Source organism: Alnus glutinosa, chromosome 7 (assembly GCF_958979055.1).
Source record: "Alnus glutinosa chromosome 7, dhAlnGlut1.1, whole genome shotgun sequence".
NCBI classification, from domain to species: domain Eukaryota; kingdom Viridiplantae; phylum Streptophyta; class Magnoliopsida; order Fagales; family Betulaceae; genus Alnus; species Alnus glutinosa.
In genome coordinates this window covers 26913966-26933230 of record NC_084892.1, presented here as the reverse complement: position 1 = coordinate 26933230, position 19265 = coordinate 26913966, and the positions used below count along the sequence as shown (strand labels likewise).

The 19265-nt window shown below is 34.0% G+C and overlaps 1 protein-coding gene across 2 annotated transcripts; it reads left to right on the top strand.

Annotated features, from left to right (window-relative positions):
* The first annotated feature begins 5777 nt into the window (after positions 1–5777).
* LOC133872365 (uncharacterized) lies at positions 5778–18112 on the top strand. 2 transcript variants are annotated; one of them, XM_062309863.1, is made up of 3 exons: positions 5778–5860; positions 9150–9470; positions 16732–18112. In XM_062309863.1, exons 2-3 carry the CDS (start codon positions 9249–9251, stop codon positions 17833–17835), a joined length of 1326 nt encoding a protein of 441 aa, XP_062165847.1. In that variant the 5' UTR covers positions 5778–5860; positions 9150–9248; the 3' UTR covers positions 17836–18112. The 2 variants fall into 2 exon arrangements, with proteins under 2 accessions (XP_062165847.1, XP_062165848.1); XM_062309864.1 differs by lacking the exon at positions 5778–5860 and having other exon boundaries at positions 9341–9470; positions 16703–18112.
* Positions 18113–19265: the final 1153 nt, after the last annotated feature.

The window sequence follows — 19265 nt, the reverse complement described above, 5'->3', positions numbered from 1 at the left end:
TGGCTGGAAGGAGTAACTTGTATTTTTGGCATATCATAAGAACCTCTTAATTTATTTGGATACCAAAGAGAGTTAATTGTAAATCAGATAAGCTGCATAAACTAATTTTGCATTTTTCCCTCCGTTTTTTTTTTTACTAAGAGTGACACATGTCATTATTTTATTGGTGCTAACATATACATTAATAGAATCTATCAAGTGTTTGAATACAGTAACTAAATTGTTACTTTGGCTTACCCTGATAACCTCTGAATTATTTATATTCTGTAATGAACGATTTGTGATTTATGCCAATTACAGGAACTAATTTTGCATTTATCTGATTTTTTGTATTAATCCTCCCCTTGGTTTGTTTGTTTGTTTTTTTTTTTTTTGTTTAAAAAATAGTTTTTTTTATTAATTTTTGTTTTTGTTTTTTAGAGGATAAGGGTATTATCGAGAAAATGTCATTTTTGAAACACGGTGATGGATCACTTTAGCACACTTGAAAATCCTATGGGCTATTCGAAAATCGTATATTAGTTCAGGGGGCTTTTTTATATTTAACCTTATGATTTTTACATGCTCAAATGACACATATCATTTTTATAGACAAAGTTGAAAAAACTTCGTCCAACCTAGTTTGAAGGAAAACTATGTTCCAAAGAGGGTACGAATTTGACAGGGTTTTCTCCAAATTGGATTGGAATGAGTTTCTCCAACCTAGTTGATAAAAATGGCATGTGTCATTTTGTACATGAGAAACACATTATTTTTAAATAAAAAACAATAGCAAAAGAGAATATTCATTTGCCTCTTTTCATAAATATACCTTGCTTTAATTATGGGTCTTAATTTAATACATTAGCATAAATTAAAAATTGAAGATAGTAGACAGAATCAAGAATAGGGAAAATAACAATTAGGGAAGAGAAAGACTCTGGTCTCCATAAAGAAAAATATAGAACAACTTTGCAAGAATAAAATTTTAATGATACTCTAAAACTGAATTGAAAAATAACACAAACTAGATGTCTTTATATAGGTTAAGTTTTGACTGTTCTCCATGCAAAATACTTGGAGTAAAAGAAAATGATAAAATTAAAAAAATAACCCTAAATTTACAGACAAGGCAAAATATTTGAAGATAAAGCAAAAGATTTATAAACAAAGCAATAAGATATTATTCCAAATATAATAATCAAATCTTATGTCCAATTCTTGCCATTCTTATATTGATCTTCTCTGTCAATATATTACATAGCCATTAATTCGATATCTGACAACTCAGTTGTTGATTCCCCTGCATCAATATCATTGCAAAAATATTTACCTTACAATGACATATTGTACATTATAAATATCTTGACGTTACTTTCCTTTCGTGTTAGCGCACATGTAATTAGGTAAAATTATATTTAGTTCATTGGTTTTTACTTGATTTGGATTTAGTATTCGAGTTTTTAATTTCAATAATAAAGTCTTTAAGTTTTGCCGAGATTTCAAATATATATCTTTGTCACTTTAAAAATAACGGTTTGTCATATGCTATGTGTGCCTCATTTGACTTGTTTGTGTCTATGTCATCATCCAATGTCAATACCACGTCAGCAAGTGTCAAGTCATCCATAAAACAAAAATCAAAAGACCCAACTCTAAAAAACAAAACCCACACAATCTGAGAATCAAAAGACTTGAAAACTAAAGAACAAACCCACGTTCTTATCCAACTTACCTAGGAAGGCAAAAGGTGGTGTGTTTGGGGCTGTGTTCGAGCCGAGTCAAGCTGAGCTTAGGGTTACCGGATTCGGCTCGAATACATAGAATAAGGGCTCAAGCTCGAGCTGAGTTTTGAATGGTTGTTCAAATTCGACTTGTTAAGAGTGTATTCAAATTCAAGCTTCTAGCTTAACAAGCTGAGCCTCCAATCGAGCTCGAGTGGCTCAAGCTCGATTGGAGTTTTATAATATTTTTAACTTTAAAAAAAAAAAATCAGTACAATTTTAACTTTGATCTATATTTCATATTCTAAATGAAACGTTTGTAGTATTACATATATTATGTTTACTATATTAATATTTGGGATAATTGCACCGTTGGTCCCTGTGGTATACCATAATTATTTTTCACTCCCTATGGTTTAAAAAGTTCACTGGAGGTCCTCGTGATATGCAATAATTACAAATCGATCCCTGGCGTCAAATTCTGTTAAAATTTTTAACAGATTCCGTCAAATGCCACGTCAGCGCCACGTGTCGCCAATAAGATGGTGACACGTGTCTATCGTAATAAAAAAATATAAATTTATTAAAAAATAAATAAAAATACTTATATTTTATAAAAAAAATTCAAAAAAAATTCAAAAAAAAAAACAAAAAAAAAAAAAGCTGAAGGGGTGGCCCAGCCACCCCTTTGGGGGTGGCCTGGCCGCCCCCAGCCACTGGGGGTGGCGCGCGGCCACCCCCTTTCCCATTTTTGTTTTTTTCTTTTTTTTTTTTTTAAAAAAAAAATAAGTATTTTTTATTTATTTTTTAATAAATTTATATTATTTTATTAAAATTAGACATGTCAGCGCCACGTGTCACCAATAAAATGACGACACGTGGCGCTGACGTGGCATTTGACGGAATCTGTTAAAAATTTTAACAGAATTTGACGCCAGGGATCGATTTGTAATTATTGCATATCACGAGGACCTCCCATGAACTTTTTAAACCATAGGGAGTGAAAAATAATTATGGTATACCACAGGGACTAACGGTGCAATTATCCCTTAATATTTATACATTACAGTTATATAATCTTATATTTATAAAACTTATTCTTGTGTGTGTGTGTACACGAGCGAACTAACAATTCGAGCTGAACGAGTCAAGTCGAACTTATACAAGCCGAGTTCATGAGCTTTGTCTGAGCCGAGTTTATACAACTATGTATAATTTAATATACGCAAATTATTGTGTTCACGAACTGATAATTTATTTTTCAAACCGAAACTGAATTGAGTTTAAGCGTGCCGAGTCGAACTGAGTTCATGAATCATTACAGAATGTTAGATAATCTATTCGATAGGATGGATGGTTTATTGTGGGGGTCTACCTAAGTCGTGGTACAACAAGGACCGTTGTTTGAGTCACTAGCTTAATGGAGTAAGGACTAAAAACGTGGGTTTGCTCCATAGGTTCTTTAGATCTTTAGTGCATCTCCTGCTAGTGCTCTAAGTCGTAGTGGAGCAATAATTGTTCTTTGAGTCACCATCATATATTATTTTTATGTTTTGGATTTTTAATATGTTGTTTTTGTTTTTGTTTTTATTTTTATTTTTTTTAATGTTTACTGGATTTGTAGTTTTGTTTTTTTATGTTTGTTGGAATTGTAATGTTGTTGGATTTACACTTGAACAGACGACTTTTGTAATTTGTATGATTGTATTTTCTAGATGAATTCATGATGAAGTGTTTGTATTTTCTTTCTTATTTTTAAGTTGAAATATGGAATTAAGATATGGATTTCATTTAAAACATTATGGCTTAGAAAAAAAATGCTTTAAACATTAAAAACATGCACACAATATTTTAAAAATTGTTTTAACTATTTCATAATAAAAGTCCAAAGAATGTCTAAAAGGCTAAAATTGGTATATTACCTAATATGTGGATAGCGGCTAATAACCGCATTCAATAATCACGCGGATAACAGTTAGTAACCTCGTGATACGATGTGGATGCGGTTACTTAAAAATGATAGTTGTATAATGTGGATGCAGATGCGGTTATTGCTAATAATTGCATCAACATCTACATGTACATCCCTAACAGATATACTTATTTGAAATTTATGCAAAACCTAAAAATTTTATTCTTAAAATTGAAAATTCAAATCAAATGAAAACTTAGAAATTAGGGAAAAATATAAAAAAGCCTTCCTGAACTAACAGCTGATTTTAAAATAACCACCTAAAAATTTTTAAGTGTACTCATATAACCCATCAATGTAACGACCCACCCCCAATGATATAATATTGTCCGCTTTTGGCTCCTCCAAACCATATTTTCTAAGATGCCACCCATCCTGATACTACTCTCACAGAAGTATGCTTAACTGCGGAATTCTGATAAGTTCAAGGCCATCACGGCTTTAAAACGCGTTGTGTCAATAAGTATCTGAATATACATATAAGCACATATTCATTCCTATACCCAGGTGATGTGGGATGTCATAATCACCCCCTTTTAGGACCTAGCATCCCCACTGGCGACCCTCATGAGATCATCCCATTCTTGACGTCTCAACGAATGCCCATTGGCGACCCTCATGGGTTTGTCCACGCTCTCCCCATCTCAGGCTAGGCAATGGTTCTGATACCATTTGTAACGTCCCACCCCCAATGACACAATATTGTTTGCTTTTGGCTTCCCCAAACCAGACTTCCCAAGAGGTTACTCATCATGGTAGTACTCTCATAAAAACACAATTCTGATAGGTTCGTGACCATCACGACTTTAAAACGCATTGTGTCAAGAAGGGTGTTAATATATATATAAGCACATATCTATTCTCATACCCAAGCAATGTGGAATGTCACAATCAAACTATCAAAGTGTGCCAAAAAAGCCACTTTTGTCGAAATATTCTTATAATACCCTTATCTCTTAAAAAAAAACTAAACTATTTTTTTTAAAAAAAAAAAAAAAGATAAAAGAAAGAAAAAAGATAAATAAAAAATCAATTTATGTGGTTGGTTTCAATTACAAATCTCTCTCTGCAAAATAAAAAATAATTCAAAAGTCTTCAAGGGAGGCAAAAAATAACAATTTTGTCATTGTAATCAAATTACATCAAAATACTTGACGGATTCTGTTAGCGTCAACGTTAACACAAACAAAATGATGATTTGTGTCACTTTTAATAAAAAAAAATATCAATATATTAAAAATATACATTTATAAAACTAAATTACTTATTGCACTCAAATTCCGTCAAAATTTATGACGGATTCCGTTAGTGTGTCACATTAGCATCAATAAAATGATGACACGTGTCACTGTTAACACACACACACACATATAACTAAAAAGTTAAAAAAAATTAAATTTTTTTAATTGGGGTGGTTGTTGAGCCACCATTTTTTTTTAATTAAAAAAAAATTAAGTTTTAAATTTCTTTAACTTTTTAGTTTTATATTAATAGTTTTTTTTTAAGAGAATAAAGGTATTATATGAATATTTCGACAAAAGTGGTAGTTTTGACACACTTTAGTAATATGATTGGTCATATTAGTGCACTTAAAAATTCATGGGGCTATTATAAAATCGGTTGTTAGTTCATGGAGCTTTTTTATATTTTTTCCTAGATATATATGATTTTTCCAAAATATGGTAATAAAAGCATAAGGAAAAAGCTAAATTATTTAAGAATAATGATTCAATGCCACCTAAATATACAACTTTTCACCACCTTGCCTATGTGGTAAGGTGGTCCCCTACTACTTTTTGAGTTTTTTTATTTTTTAAAAATAAATTAAAGTGGGGGACCACCTTGCCACATAGACAAGGTGGTGAAAAGTTGTATATTTAGGTGGTAGTGAATCATTACTCATTATTTAATTTCAAGTTAATGATTGAAGATTTGATGAAATCTACTCTGATAGTATAGGCTAAGAATTCTAAATCAATACAAATTCTAAATATTATAAGATTCTTTATGAGTTTGTTTCCTAGTAGAAGTCTTATTTAGGGCTTTTCCTTTAAGGCTTCTCTATATAAATACAGACCTTTTCCTTCACATTCACCCAAAGTTGAAAAGAAGAAGCAGAAGTGTGGCGTGGAGGAGAGAAAGGTTTGTTCTTTTTAAGGAGTTCAAAAATCACTTCAACTAAGAGGTACGTCTCAAACCCTACTAGAATTTAGTTGTTTCTTTTCAAGAAAACATTTTTAATTTACATTTATTGTTCTTTTTAAAAGATTTAAGCGATTTGAATTCCCAATTTTTCTATAACCAAATTTAACACTCATCTCATAAATTAAAATTTGATCAAAAAATAAAATAATAAATTCTTCAAATTTGATTAGTTAATCTTTGAGGCCAAATACCCGAAAGGGGTTGGCTTAAGTAGTAAGTGCCTTGATCTTGGTTGCATCCCATCAACTCTAAGATACAAACAATTTTTTGGGGTTATACCCACCAACGAAGACGTAGTCTTACCCGATTTGTGTGGAGAGAACGCTTTATATGGGTCTGAAGTTTGTCTGACAGGAGTTGGTACTTTTTATCCTTTTATTTATTTATTTTTTCTGTAATATTATATTGGGTTTGTTAGGATTTGCAATTTAAAATAGTGATTTTAAAATGCATGATTTGAAAATGAAAAAATTTCAAAAGCGCAATTAGGCATTTGGTAAAAATCGTAGTTTAAGCTTTAAGAGTACGTTTGAGATTGCGATTTCGTAGACAATAAGGGTGCGTTTGAGATTGCAATTTCGTAGAAAAAAAGTGCGATTTTAAACCATATCGCAGAAAATAAACCGTTTGGAAATTGTTTTTTTAAAAAATTGCGATTTGAAAACGTAGAAAAGTGCTTATTCAAATCGCAGGCAATGTGGTGCTTTTTTGAAAACGCAGTATTTTAAAAGGCTAACTTGCGATTTTAAAGGCCAAACTGCGATTATGCCAAACTCTTAACTGCGTTTTAAAAATCACTTTTTTCAAATCGCACATTTTAAAATCGCTATTTTGAAATCGCAAACTCAAACGGACCCTAAGTGTGATTTTAAACCCAATCGCAGAACATAAATCCTTTGGGAACGCGTTTTTAAAAATTGCGATTTGAAAACCAGAAAATCTGTCTTTTCAAATCGCAAGTAAGATTGTGCTTTTTTGAAAACGCATAATTTTAAAGGCTAAACTGCGATCTTAAAGGCTAAATTGCGATCTTACCAAACGCTTAACTGCATTTTTAAAAATCACTTTTTCAAATTGCACATTTTTAAATCGTTATTTTAAATTACACTTTTTTTGAAATTGCAAACACAAACGGACCATAAAAATTACGCGTTTTTAAAAACACACTCATTGCCTGCGATTTAAAAACACAAATTTTTCCTATGTTTTTAAAAATGAAAAATTTTAAAAACGCACTCCAGACATATACATTTTCTGAAAATTTAATTTAAAATTGCACTTTTAATATGCAAATGCCAAACGTACACCATTATCCCACATTGTTGTGGTGACATTCTTTCTTCTTTCTTTTTTTTTTTTTTTTTAAAAAAAAAAAAAGAAAAAAAAAAAAGAAGGTTTGATTAGTATTGTCATGTTAGAAGGATGGGGTTGATTAGCACCATCATGTTAGGAGAATGTGATAGTAGTGTGGAAAAAATATAGTTTCTAACATTATTCAATTACAAGTAGGGTGGAAGTGTTGGGGTCTGCTCATGAATTTTCCTTCCTTTTGCCGCATTTTGCTCAATGGTTGGAAATAGGGCATCAAGCTATTCAAGGCCCAAATTGATCCTCTTTAACCAGGAATGAGGGATCCTAGGGGAGTTGCCGACTCCAACTATTGTTTAGTAGAGTCTTATCAACAATATGTTTGTTTAAAATTTTATCATCTTTTTATTTTAAGAGTTCACTTGGTTTTGGGATTTCATAATTGCCATTTAAAAAAATAACGACTTTAGAATATGCAATTTAAAAACGTAGTTTAGTGTTTGATAAAATTATAGTTTAGCTTTTAAAATTACAGTTTAACTTTTAAATCGTGCATTTTTTAAAATTCACATTATCGCCTACGATTTGAAAACATAGATTTTTTCACATTTTCAAACCACAGTTTTAAAAAACGTACTTTCAAACGATATATTTTCCATAATTTTTTTATAAATTGCTTTTTTAGTATGCAAAATCGCAACAAACTAGCTAAAATGTCAATATTAGTTGAATTTAGCTAATTTTGCCGCTTTTCGCTTTCGGCAGATTAGCTAGAGGCTAGCTAAAATACATTGATAAGTGTGTTTGGCAAAACTCTCATCTCCTTCTCTATTTTTTTTGTAATCACTTCTAAAAAAGTCAAATTCAAAACATTCTAACTTAAATAAAAAAAAAATACTACAAAACAAAACATTTTCACTTTTCTATAAAACAATTTTAAACTTTTTTATACTTTATATCATATCAATAATTTTTTACTACTATTCAAACAAAAATTTAACAACACAACCATTTACTAAACACACCCGATATCATCTCTTGCTACTATCCTTTTTCTAATATTTTTCATTTATTTCTTTCTCTTCGAGGGAGAATGTAATTTTAAAAAATGAAAATAATATGTAAAAGAAAGTAGAGAATAAAATAAATAATATGTTGAAGTTTGCATTGAAAAATAAGTAGATAGAATAGATAATTTTTTTGTTTTCAATTTTTTTTATTAAGATTGTTTGGAAATAAAGCTAAAGTTTTTATATGATATCCACAAAGTGATTTTGAGAAAAAAAGTTAACTTTCAAGCTTTTTTTTTTTTTAAGTGTGTTTTGAAAAAAAAAAAAGAAGGTCAAATAATTACTTTTTGACTTTTTAACCGTACACATTTTTGTTTCTCAAAGCCTTTATATGTAATAAAAATCCATTTTAGTCGTAACCGAGTCTTCTCAAAATTGATTTAACTTTAAAAATCACTATTAGATATGTGATAGATCATTATTAAATTTTGATCTAATTATAATTTTAAAAGTTAAATCAATCTTGGACAGACTCAATAAGGATCCATGTCCTCCTTGTGTCTTCTTGATAAAGCCTAAAAGATTATATTGTGCTGAATAATATAATTGTTTATAATATATATGCCTTTATTTATAGTTGAATAAATCAAGCTTGTATAAATAAACTTAAATCGACTTATATTAGAAAACATAAATGAGTAATGCTACACATCATCCCTTTGTCTTCCTTTTGTCCTCACAAATTGATGTGGCTCTTAATATCACCATTGAATTTATGATAGATCATTATTGAATTTTGATCCAATGGTGATTTTAAGAGCCACATCAATTTTTGGGACAAGAGGATGATATGTAGCATTACTCGACATAAATTGACCTAAACTAGAAAATATAAATAGATAATATTATATTCGGTATATATTTTGAATATCTTCTAACACCATGTTTCAGGGTTGGGGTCACCCAGTTGAAGGAACCAAACCCTAAGGTTCCTCTTGTCCTGATTTCAGCTCCGAATTCAAGAGGATTACGAAGACACACATTGCTAGAATGGGAAGATTGCAAAGTCGTAACAATCGTGAGCAGCAGAGAAGACGTGAGGAAGCCATTTTGCCCAGCTCATCCGTTCATAGGGACATGTTAGCGTGGTGGAAGGGACTAGCCTTGGACCCTTGCAATCCAGATGCATCGAAGGATTCATTTCGGAAAATCTGGAACCGAAGTCTCAAAGTGCGGAAATCGATGTTTTCATGTAATGGGGAATGTCATCCGGTAAGCTCCATACAATTTATTGTTTATCTTTGTATTAAAAGAATTGTTCTTTGTTTGTCAACATTAGGAGTCTCTAGAATGAATGAGCTATCAACCTTGAAGTTTTCTAGAGTTTGATTTCATTTCAAGTTTATTTCATTAAGGAGTCTTATTTGTATTGGAAAATAAGTTAAAGAGTGATTGTTATAATCTTTATCTTTTTCTTGCTAACGTGTTTATCAATAAATCCTATTCTTCCATATTTTCAAGATTTGTCAAGTATTGTGCTTTGTCTTATATACTTTTAAGAGTTTCACTTGACTTGGCCAGGAGAATTCATACTTTAGAGCATCTCCAGCAATAATAGTCAAAATAGCTATCGAAAAAGTACAACTTTCTATTTTAGCTACTGTTTTTTTCTATATTATCTCCAACAGATTCTCTATTCTACTCTCTACTTGCATTTAATTATTATTGTGTGGGAAAAGGTGAGAGAAAGAGAGAGAGAGAGAGAGAGAGATAAATTTGTAGTGTGAATAGTGAATAGGCAGAAGATCCTATTTACTATTCACACCAGAAGGAAAAAAATCTATTGTCTATTCTGTTGGAGACGAAAAATGTCATTTGACTATTATGAACCATTTGCCTATTCTATTGGAGATGCTCTTAGCTCTCTATTTCTAGCATTTCCCAAAAAACTCACAAAACAGCCATTTATCAAGCCCTCTTCTCTTTCTCCATTTTAGTTTTTTTTTTTTTTTGGTCAAAAACCCTTCCCATATATCAAGAGCCAAAACGTTTAGCCATTTAATTTTTTAATGTTATTTCGTTCTCTCCCCCTCCCCTCTAGAAAGAGAGAGGGTGAACCAGATCTGGGAGGATTGGAGCATTTGTATTTAAGCTGCTTGAAGTTGTTACGGGTACTTAATCTTGAAGGGAACCGATTTTCAGGTTCAGTTCCTTGGTTTTTGGAGGGACTGAGGAGCTTGAAGTTGTTATCCATGGGAAGAAATATGTTCTCCGGTTCGATTCCGGTGGAGCTTGGAAGGCTCTTTGAGCTTGAAATGTTGAACTTGAGCAAAATAATCTCACTGGCAATGTATCGGAAGAGATAATGCATCTGAGCAATTTTAGTGCTCTGAATCTTAGTACTAATAGGTTCTCCGGTAGAGTTTTGTTCAATATCGGGAACTTGAGCAAATTGCAGGCTTTGAACCTGAGTAATTGTGGGTTTTTAGGGAGGGTTCCGACGAGTGTTGGGAGTTTGATGAAGCTAACAATTCTTGATTTGAGTAAGCAAAAGCTATCTGGGGAGTTGCCGATTGAGCTTTTTGGGTTACCAAGCCTGCAGGTTGTTGCTCTAGAAGAATAAAAAAGAATATTTAATGAAATAGAGAAAGATTTAGGGAGTTGGATGTTCGATGTTTTTAAAAAGTGGCTACCTAAACTAGAAAAAGTTGAGTTTTCTCCTCAAATTTAGTTTAAGTTTGAGGAGCTCATTAGGAATGCTCCAGGTCTTCTCTAGTTTTTGTACTTTTTACTATGTTCATGTGTAACTGTTTCTCTGCACTAACTAACCGTTTCAAGTGTGGATATTTTTTCTACTTATAAAATAAAAAAGAGAGTGGCTGCTCAGCAACAAATCTCCTTCGTTGGGGGTGGTCGTGCGGCTACCTCTCTTTATATTCTTTTTTTAGGTAATAAGTCGGCCTCCACACCTGAAAAATAAATACTTGTTTTTTTTTTTTTTCAAAATATCTCTATAAGATGCATGAAGTTTGTTGTGTTTTGTGGTTTGAAAAGTGTTTTGTTTGATAAATGTTTTTGGAAAAGCGTGTTTTTGTGTTTGAGAAGAGAAAACACTTTATGGTAAACATAGTCCTTCTTATCCATTCATCACTAATATTTTAGTCAAGTTTCTTCCGGAGAGTGTTCTTTATTTTCTGGTGGATTCGAGATCTCTTTGGGCTAACATGGTTAATCCATAGTCCACCTTCCACTGTCAAAGAGTAGCAAAAGTTGATTGTGAATAGATAATTCCAATATCTTAGATTGAAATTCTTTGATACAGATTAAAGAGAATGTCACCTGCAAAATTAGAGCATTTTTACATGATGATCATTAAGTTGATGGGAAAATTTATAATAGACTAGCTATGTCCTATGTTGGGGTGAGCATTGGATTTGACCAATTGACGAACCTAAAATTTATTGACACTGGTCAATTTCCAATTGTCTTGTTGTAGTTCAGTTTTCATGTTGAGGTATCGACAACTAGGGGTGGGGAGTGATCAAATTGGGTATGAATTCCCCCCTTTTTTCATTTTCGACTCGACAGAAGTCAAGATTGAGAATTTATTCCAAGTCGACCCACCCCATGAGGGTTTTTGAGTCGAATAGACATTGATATCCTTTGATTGGAATTGGGTTAGATAGTCGGGAAGATCAGAATTCCCCCCTTTTTTCACATTGGTTCCAATTGTCTTGTTGGGTAGTTCAGTTTTCATGTTGAGGTATAGACAACTAGGGGTGGGGATTGATCAAATTGGATCTGAATTCCCCCTCTTTTCACTTTCGATTCGACAGAAGTCAGGATTGAGAATTTATTCCAAGTCAACCCACCCCATGAGGGTTTTTGAGTCGAATAGAGACTGATATCTTTGATTGGAATTGGGTTAGATAGTTGAGAAGATTTGTGAACTCAGCAAGGAAAAACATTGGGCGGAGGCGACTTTGATGGTCACACCCTCACTGACTTAAACATACAAAAGGAGTCGACTCTCTAGCGTGTCCCTTGTCTCCATGGTGGCATGTAGATTTTCCTGAAACCCCTAATTTGGAAGACCATCACCCTCCCGTTCTCATTACTCTGACACCATCAACAATGTTAAGGCTAAGTCCAAGACAAGGAAGGCATCCCTTTCAATCCACAGTGATTGATCTTTGTCGAGGAGCAAGTAGAGGATGGTTGTACTCGCTGATTACAACATCCACAGGGAATAGTCCTTGCATTTGGTCCTTCGACTGAGGGGAGGGATGCGGATCTTCATCAAAACCCTAATTGAGAAGACTAAGTACCTTGGAGGTGGAGAGCTTCAATATGATTGTTAATGTCACGGCTACGTAGGGACCAAGAGAGAAGGGCAAAGAGCTAAGCGGTGGGGAAAATGACTAGGGTTTTAGAGGAAAACAACTAAGGTTTATAAGAAGGCATTTATACGATTAACTACTGGGTTAGGTTGAAAGTTAGAAACTCAAGCCCAGTTACTGATTTTCGACCCAACTTGTTGAACATATATATATATATTCCAATGATTGAGCCAACAAGTGTTGGAAGTTGAAGAATCGGGTCGGTTTGGGTCCTGCAGGTTTTTTCACAGCCATACTGACAATTGGAGCTGAGCACTTGCCTTTTGGATCAGGGGCAGAGGCACGTTAGAGGTCATGGCCCCCCAAAAAATTTCAACCCTCTTAATTTTTTATTTTTATTTTTTTATTTATTTATTTTTATTTTTTAAAGATTAAGTATCTATGGCCCCCCCAAATGAAATTCTGGCCCCTCCTAAAAAAAAAATTTGTTAAAAACCCAGCAACAAGCAGCAGATTTTTTGATTTTGTTTTTTGTTTTTTGTTTTTGTAAGCAACAGATGTTTTTTGATAAGTAAGAGAAATATCATTAAAAAACGCAATGCGCGATCAAGTACACAGGAAGTATACAAGAAAGGCATCTAAGTGGAAGTAGAAAACAATATAAGGAAATCATTAAAGCTAAACGATAAGGGTGCGAGGAACGCAGCCGACCAAGAGTACAAAGAATGAAAGAAAAAGGAAATGAGATCCTCAGTAGTTCTTTCTTTGTCCTCAAACTGCATATCATTGCGTTCCCTCCATAAGCACCACATAAGGCAACAAGGGATCATCTTCCACACGACTGCACTCCGGGAGCGGCCACCCGTCCACCAACAAGCGAATAAATCTACCACCCGAAGAGGCATAACCCAAGACAAACTGAAGCGACTAAAGATGGCGTTCCACAAAGCGCGAGCAACCTCACAATGGAGAAGAAGATGATCCACTGACTCCCCATTCATTTTGCACATGCAACATCTATCAATCACTATGACCCGCTTCTTCCTGAGATTGTCCAAAATAAGGATCTTCCCATGCGCTGCCGTCCAAGCAAAGAAAGCCACTTTCAAAGGAACCTTGGTCCGCCAGATACTTTTCCAAGGAAAATGAATAGCTTCTTTGCAAGCAAGAGTCTTATAGAAAGATCTAACATCAAATTTCCCTTTGTGAGAAGGAGACCACCAAAGCTTATCCTCCCCCTCGTAGTTCACTCTGGAAGAGTACAACAAAGAGAAAAAAGAGGCCAAAACATTCACCTCCCAGTCATGGGCCGCTCAGAAAAAGCTAACATCCCACTGATAAGACCCACTCACCACAACCAAATGGTCTGCTACAAGAGCATCCTTGTCACGTGCAATATCATACAAAACTGGGAAAGCTTCCTTGTGAGGCACCTCACCACACCACACATCATCCCAAAAACGGATCCTAGATCCATTTCCCAACATGAGTCTGATATGGTTGCGACAATAATAATAATATATAAAATAAAAAAAAAATAAAAAAAAATCTGCAGTCAGCAGCAGATCTTCTCCAACACGGCAAGCCAATGTAAATCAAAGAATCACACTGCACAAGAAGAAAAAAAAAAAAAAAAAAAAGGGTGCAAAATCTACTTTACAACAAATTACAACAAATCTCACATTTCTCTCCCTCAATCTCACATTGACACACTGTCATCCAACCTCAAGAAAAAAAACGCAGTGCTTGAAAATACCAAGAGGTGAGAGAACTGAGTCCGAGTCTCTGAGAAGAACTGCTTTGGAAACACCACGAGGTGTCGAGGTCCACGATCTGGCTGTGCATCCACCGTCGCCCGCCCCGTCCATCAATCCACACACCACCAGCAGCAGTCAACACTCACTGTGAGAAATCTGCTCTTACTTCTCTATTTCGCTTTGAAATTTGAAGCTTTTCTAAAAGAAAAATCCGTAGGCGTAGTAGTCTGGGTTTGATTCTGTGATTTCTTTGAGAATTGAGATGGTGTGAGGTTGAAGGCGTGAAGACTGAGCTTTGACTACCATTTGAGGTTGAAGAGAGAAATTAGAAGAGGAAAAGTCTGATATTTCATACTCTGATTCGTGAAGATAAAGCCCGAACTGGTCCAAACACCTTTTAACAAGAAAAAATAAATAAAATAAAAGGTCTGATTTGTGAAGAAGATAACTAGATAAGGATAAAGGGCTGAACACCTTTTAAAAAGAAAAGAAAAAAAAAATGGAAGGATGAGGGGCGTCAGGCGTAGGAGTGGTGGGAGCTGTCGGTGGGACCATGTGTCTCTTGAGTCTTGAGAGTATTCTAAACTTTCTAGTGCATTCCTTGTTTTGCTTTTTCTTTCAAAGTATCTCTATACATTTAATTTGTGTTGATATTACTTCAAAAAAAAATAAAAAAAAATTGTGTTGATATTTTTCTTTCTAGGCGTAGGAGTGGCTACTTGGATTAGTTAGATATTTGTGTTTGATTTGTGTTGCTATATTTGTTTTCAATGATAAAATTTTTTTATATTTTTGTTGCTATATTTCATTTGTCTTTGATTTGTCCAATTAATCAATATGTATTGCTATATTTGTTTTTAATTGATAGAATTTATATATATATATATATATATATATATATATATATATATTTTAAGTATTTATTCTAGTTAAAATTATCGAGAAGCTTACAAAATAAGTATACAAAAACAACAAAACTATGTATGTCCTTTTAAGTAGAAGTACTAATTAAAATGCAACACTTTAATTATAAACCGAAAAAAAACTCATCCAAGCATGTATAGAAGGACTATATAAACCCGCCCCCCCCCCAAAAAAATTTCTGGCTCCGCCCCTGTTTTGGATGGTATTGGCTTGATTTTGACAATCAAATTGACAGGGTCAATAGATGAAATCCAACCACTAAACCTAACCGAATACACCAAGTGACCAAATCCATAGGGGTCGTGGAGCCTCTGCGATGCACTCGACCTTCGCAACCCACCCCTCACAGAGAGGGTCGTGGAGCTCTGTGACCTCTGCAACCTTCCCCTCAATGAGTGGTGGATCTACATGCAAGCTGGAGACATGGGTGGAGAGTTGGGTAATTTTAGAATATTTTTTACACGAGGGTATGACTGTAATTTACAATTTATTTTACTTAATTAATATGTTAAATACTGACGTGGCAAGTGATGATAACGTGTGAAGTAGGAGATAAGTGATGTACACATGGCAATATTACCACTTTTTTAGAACACGGGTAGCCTTTTGACAAAACTACAACCAGAGGTACTAAAATTGGATTTAACCCTTAGTTTTATTGAAAAGCAATATGTTTTGTAGAATAGGTATGAACTCCAAATGATGGTGTTAGTATAATTGAGTAGATACACAATGAAATACACATTAAGAAAGGAATTTAATCATTTGGAAGTGAAAGTTGATGCTGATGGAGGATAAGATAAATGTTGTCAACCAAAACGAGAGGCAGTGAGAAAGGACATAACTTCCTGTGAATCAGGATTATTGATGTGACCAACCTCAGATAATTAAATTATGACCCTGACAGGAAGGCTATGCATGCTTTGGAAAAACTGGATAGATGTATGTCTCTATGAAAATAAAGAAAGGATTTTAATTTTAGCTTGAGGTTCAAATTGTTGCTTGAGGTTTAAATAGCATTGATGTATTGATGTAATTGAAGTCCAGGGGTTGATAGGATGATTCTTGGTGTTTGGATTTGAAATTATTTGGTGACAGGTGTTAAATCATTTGAAGAATGGATTTGAAGTAGATGTTATAATAATGTAATTTTTTAAGACATCTAGAGCAGCACTTATGTATCTGGTACATGTAATAGACAGCAATGGTGACAAACTCACATTTTCAAGGCGGGGAGCTCTTTGAGTCCTTGATTTGGTAGTTCTGAATGTTCTGTTCCTTGGGTTACTGATTAAAACTTTTCCACAAATGTCCGTTTGGATCTGGCAACATCATCAACTTATAATTATCTTTCTTTTAGCATTAGACTTGAGATGCACCCAGTTCATTTCTGTGATTTGTCAATTTTAATTCTATGTGGTTTTCTTTTTTTCCACTACCCCCCCCCCCCCCACCCTGATTTTTTTCTTTTTCCATTTCTAAGGAAACGACCTTTTCCCTCCTTTTCTTCAGAGAAAGAGGATATTTGAACAGTTTATAGGAGGTACTAAGTTGACAGCTGCTTCTACATTGGCTCCAAAGGAATCTGATAATCAAAATGTCAAAAAATTGGGAAATACACAGTTTTCTTCTGTTTCTAACTCGCTCAATTCAGGTGACACAACTGAAAGTCATAAGCAGCAAATTGTCTTTAACTCACACAGTTCATGCAGTACTTTGACTTTTGAGGATAGCTTTAAAGGGAGGCGTGTGAATACTGATGGAACAAAATGCAGTTCCATAAGTAACGGTTATCCTTTAAATGACAGTCTTAGATCCGTTAATGGTCCAAGCCCGCCAAGCTTGACCACCCAGGATGCACCACAGTCGAATTTCAATGATTTGGTTCACAGTTCAGATTCCTCAAGCTCGGAGGAACCAAATCCGAAATTTCAACGAGCACTGGGGATCATTGATAGTGTTCAAAACCCTGTAGCCGTGGCAGATTTCATTGATTCAGCAATGAGGATACTTTCTAGTGGTGATCATCTCCGTAGACCTGTTATTCCCATTGGTTCCAAGTTTCAGGCTGAAATTCCAGAGTGGACAGGCCAAGATAAGAGGAAGAATATTTATAGTGGTGATGATGATTCAGAAAATTTGAAGTGGTTGGGCACCAGAATTTTGCCCATGGAAGGTATGAGTACAGAAACCACTGAGAAAGCAGTTGGGAAAGGGAGACATGACGCTTGCTCTTGTGTCTCTCCTGGGTCTGCTGATTGCGTTAAGCGCCATGTTCGTAAAGGAAGGCTCCTTTTGCAATCCGAGATTGGCCCTGCTTTCCTGTGTTGGAAGTTTGATGAGATGGGAGAAGAAGCCGTTTCGAAGTCATGGACATTGGAAGATCAAAGGAGATTTGAATCTCTTGTCAAAGCGAATCCACTGTGGAAGGAAGCCAACTTTTGGAAGCTAGCCTCGAAGCGTTTTCCATCAAAGTCCAAGAAAAGCATTTTGAGTTATTACTACAACGTGTTTATTCCTAGACGTATGAGACTGCAGAGCCAGAGCAAATCTTCCCTTGAAACATTTGACAGTGACGATGACCAGGCTGATGGCGAGGAACCGGTCGAGGAATAACATGAATCAACATGGCCTTTTGTAAATATGATGTAAAGCTAGCTAGGATTATCCCACATATACGAATACTCCACACTCGCATTGGCCTTAGTTTGTCTGTAGTTTAAGGTTGACATCATCCCTCGAGTTGTGCTCAAGGGTCTTTTTGGTAGGCTGATCAAGAGGCTGGTGTGGTGTGATTTTGGATCGAAATTTTTGGTAGAATTTGTATTTACACCTGAACTAAAGAATTGATCGTATCATATATGAAAAGTAAGGCTCTGTTTGTTAATGCTTTTACGATGGTTTTTTTTCTTTTTTTCTTTTTCTTAAAGTGTTATGATATGACATGAATGTAAAAATAGTTTTAAGTGAATTGCAAGTATTTTATACTTTTGGTTTGTCAATATTTTTTGTTTTGAAAAAGAGAAAACAAAAGAAAGAAAGGAAGAGTGTTATCAAACAAAATTTGCTAACTTCATTTACTTGTCACATTTAGAGTGCGTTTGAGATTGCAATTTTGTAGATAAAAAATGCGATTTTAAACAAAATCGCAGAAAATGAATCGTTTGAGAATTGCGTTTTTAAAAAATTACGATTTAAAAACGCATAAAACTGCTTTTTCAAATTCAACGCAAGTGAGTATTTTTTTGAAAACGCAGAATTTTAAAAGTTAATTTACGATTTTAAATGTTAAACTGCGATTTTGCCAAACGCTCAACTACGTTTTTAAAAATCACTTTTTCAAATCGTACATTTTAAAATTACACTTTTTAAAATCACAAACCGAAACGAACTCTTAGTTTATTTTTGAGCTGCGGCATCTTGGCTATGATTTAAGGTTTCATTGATTATTCCTTGCGAAATAATCAATGAAACCTCCTATCCACAAAGCTTGTTTTCGCATGGATTGTTAAAACTTTATAATAAAGCATGCTAAGAACTAGAACGTAACTCAATAATTTGTGTAATGGAGAATAGCTGCGAGAGGAATTCTTTGAATTTATTTATTTATTTATTTTTAATAATTATTTTTAAATATATGTCTCAAAAATAAAATTAATAGTAGCCAGATCTTCCTCTCCTTGCTCCTCTCTTAAGGTGGTCATTAATGAAGCAGTTCATAAAAAAATCTTCCCAGACTAGGGATTGCAAAAATTACGGAGTGGAGGGGAGACTTAGGCCTGTTTGGTTCTGCGTTTGGGGATCCTAAAAAACACTTTTAGCAATTTAAAAGCTTTTTTTTTTTTTTTTTTTTTTTTTTCTAAAAAAAATACAAAGCACTTTTGTTGTGGGCCCCAAAAGCCCAAAATTGCATGTTCGGACAAACTTGAAATTCATACTTTTCCTAAATGTGCTCACAATTCTTGTTTAATGAAATTTATTTAATGAAATGAGTAATGTTTGTTGCAGATAAAGTGTACACACTTTGCACACAAATCTGATTTGTC

What these genes read in the sequence shown, in the direction of transcription:
- LOC133872365 (XM_062309863.1), top strand. Translation starts at nt 9,249, where the DNA reads ATGGGAAGATTGCAAAGTCGTAACAATCGTGAGCAGCAGAGAAGACGT. An exon ending in GTAATGGGGAATGTCATCCG is followed by an intron (nt 9,471 to 16,731) that starts GTAAGCTCCATA and finishes CCTTTTCTTCAG; the next exon opens with AGAAAGAGGATATTTGAACA.